At 38.5% G+C, this 3,138-nt stretch overlaps 1 protein-coding gene across 1 annotated transcript in view; it reads right to left on the bottom strand.

Moving 5' to 3' along the window:
• Window positions 1–3,138, bottom strand: part of RLF (rearranged L-myc fusion) — a 76,547-nt gene that overhangs the window by 7,454 nt on the left and 65,955 nt on the right. The window contains exon 7 of the mRNA XM_012646775.1: window positions 2,961–3,102. Within this exon, the coding sequence (XP_012502229.1) occupies window positions 2,961–3,102 (142 nt within the window). The remainder of the gene's footprint in view (window positions 1–2,960; window positions 3,103–3,138) is intronic.

The raw sequence follows: 3,138 nt of genomic DNA on the forward strand, positions 1-3,138 counted from the left end.
ACAGTGTGCTATTAAATCAAGAGACCCATGGTCTAGTCCTGACTCTGCTGTGAACTAGGTATATATATATAGATCCTCAGAAGTCACACATCTCTAATTTTTAGCTTCTTTATTATTAAAGAGAAAGGATTAAATCAGACAAAGGATTAAATTTCCAAAATAGCAGAACCATCAAAAAGGGCCCCATGGCCAAATAAACAGATTCAGGATGATCCCCCTTCTTACATCTTCTACCTCAAAATATAACCACATCTACATGCATTCTGTCATACTCATTTTAAAGTCTCAAGAGATACTCTGGATTCAAAAGTCATCCCTTCCACTTATGACTTTCTCAAGTCACAGCATCAAGGTTTAACAATTCTAAGCATCTTTTAAGTGATGATCCGATTTAAGATTTCACAGAAAACTGAAGCCCAGAAAATAAAGAGGTACTATTATAAGGACAGCTCCATTATACACTGCTGACTTCTGCAAGAGACCAAATGCCCACACAGGCTCATCGGCATCATTAACCTTTCCCATCCCAAGGGCTATGTGACCAGTTGCTGGTTATTTCCCAATATCCCTTCCCGCTTCAGAAAAAAAAAAAAAAAAAGAAAACCGGAACACCTGATTTTTATCTGGTTATGAAGTCATCTATAATAATGAACATATGTCATAGCCTCAGTTGTAGCTAGATGTGGCCATACATATGTGCGTGTGTGTCTTGGGGGGAATGGAGAGAGGTGTCTCATAGTGTGGTTTCCTTTACATTATAGGTGGGATTGGAATATAAGATGGAAGCTATGTGTTGATGGCAGATAAAAGGAACCTGAGTTTCTGATATATGCAGCCAATAAAGCAACCTGCCCTGGCTACCTGAACTACATTCCTGTATGAGAGAGGGAGAAACTTCTATCTTCTTTAGGCCACTACTATTGTGGGATGCCTGCCATTCACAATAGAACCAGATCCTAACTCATATAGGCTAGATCACTTCTCTCTTTAACAAAGCAGGACTCTCGTTTTGGAAGGAATTCTACACTCAGTCTGCTTCTACCTTCCAGTCCACATCTCTTCTACCCTTCAGGCCAAATATCATAAGTAGAGATTACAAAAGAAAGTACCCTAGAATTGGATTTAAGATAAGTGGTTTTGGTTCTACAGATAGACAACAAATTCTTTGGTCTGTTTTAGAAACCCACTTTCCCTAACCCTCTAGCAGCTTTTCCATTTTCTGTGGTTCCCTGTGGTAAGAAGAATTCTAACATGACCCCCAGTGACCCTTCACCTTTGTATAATCTCTTCCCTTTGAGTGTGGGTTGAATCTGTAAATATGATAATATTCCTGTGATTGTGTTATGGCAAAAGGGACTTTGCAGATGTAATTAAAGTCTCAAATTGGTTGACCTTAAGACAGGCAGACTATCCAGGTAGGTCTGAGCTAATCAACTCAGCCCTTTAAATCTAGGTCTAGAAGTCAGAGAGGGAGGATGTCAGATTCAAAGCACAAGAAGGATTTGTTGCACCTTTGCTGTTTGAAAATGAAGGCAAGGAATGAAGGTGTAACTTCTAGAAGCTGATTGCCAGCAAGAAAATGGGGACCATAGTCCTATAACTGCATGGAACTCAATTCTGTCAACAGTAAGAATGAGCTAGAAAGCGGATTTTCTACAGAGCCTCTGATAAGAACTTAGCCTGGCCAATACCTTGATCTTAGCCTTGTGATAATCTGGGAAGAGAACCCAACCATATTTTGCTGGATTTCTGACCTATGAAACTGTGAGCTAATAAAAATAGGCATTGTTTTAAGTGCTAAGTTTGTGGTAATATGTTATACAGTAGCAGAAAATTAAAACCTTTGTTAAAAAAGAACAAGGCTAGGTGCAGTGGCTCATGCCTATAATCCCAGCACTTTGGGAGGCTGAGGCAGGAGAATTGCTTGAGCCCATAAGTTTGAGACCAGCTTAGACAACACAGCGAGACCCTGTCACTACAAAAAATTTTAAAAAATAGCTGGGCATGGTGGCGTGGGTCTGTAGTCCCAGATACTTGGGAAGTGAGGCAAGGGGATCACTTGAGCCTAGGAGTTCGAGGCTGCAGTGAGCTGTGATCGCACCCAATTTGTTTCTGAAAATTGTTTTATCTTTTCCTGTCTTCACTGGAAAAGACTAGATCGACATTATTCAAATAAAGTATAGGATATAGATGGTTACATAAGGGAGGATGGGGTGGAGTAACAAAGATACACCTATGCCTTGACTTGTATAAACAGTCCTTTGATGTTGTCAAAGTAACCCATAAAACATAACCATGAGCCATTATAGATACACATATATGGAAAGCTCAGTCATGAGCAGATGCTAAAAACAAAACAAAACAAAAACAGAGTACAGCATAAAACTCACCCCAGATCCCCACAAGGCTGAACTCAAGGAATAGGTTTTATATATGGCAATTCATTTCATTTTAGGAAATAGACACTTTCTAAAAATACCTAACTTGTTTCCTATTTGTTTGTACAAAGGTTTACAACTTGTGTACAGTTGATTCGGGAATTGTTCTATTACTCCAAAACCTAGAAAAGGTAAAACTCTACCCCCAAGGAGCTAAAAATACAATAATATTTTCATTTATAATTATTATGCTGATTAGCAAGTAAACATGCCTACATAAATTATAGAACATGGTTCTAGGAAAAGTAGATACAGGGCAATTAAAGTGCCAGCCAAGAAACATAATCTTCCTTTACCCTAGGAGAGACAGTCTATCACTTCAAATCACTACTTCCCATTAAGAAAGACTGAATTCATAGGAAGTCAATCTGCAGAAACAACCAGATGTGGCCAATTCCAAAATCTTATTAAACCTCATTATTTCTTATCTTCCCTTATGTAAAATGAATTGCCTGAGAAATTATATCTCCACTCATTTCTTCCCTCTAGACACAATCAGCATAGAAAGCATAAATTACTTACTTCAGTTTGTATTACTCTAATGAGGCAAAATAAATGCTGCTGTGTTTTAGCTATGACACCGAACTGACGACAGCGCTCCAAGAAAGTATCTAATGAAGGGTCGATTCTTCTCTGCAGTTTACTCCAAAAGAGAGTCAGTTCCCTATTAAAAAAAAAAAAAGAGAGAGAGAGAGAGAGA

The sequence above is a fragment of the Propithecus coquereli genome, unplaced genomic scaffold (assembly GCF_000956105.1).
Source record: "Propithecus coquereli isolate 6110/MARCELLA unplaced genomic scaffold, Pcoq_1.0 Scaffold249, whole genome shotgun sequence".
Lineage (NCBI taxonomy): Eukaryota > Metazoa > Chordata > Mammalia > Primates > Indriidae > Propithecus > Propithecus coquereli.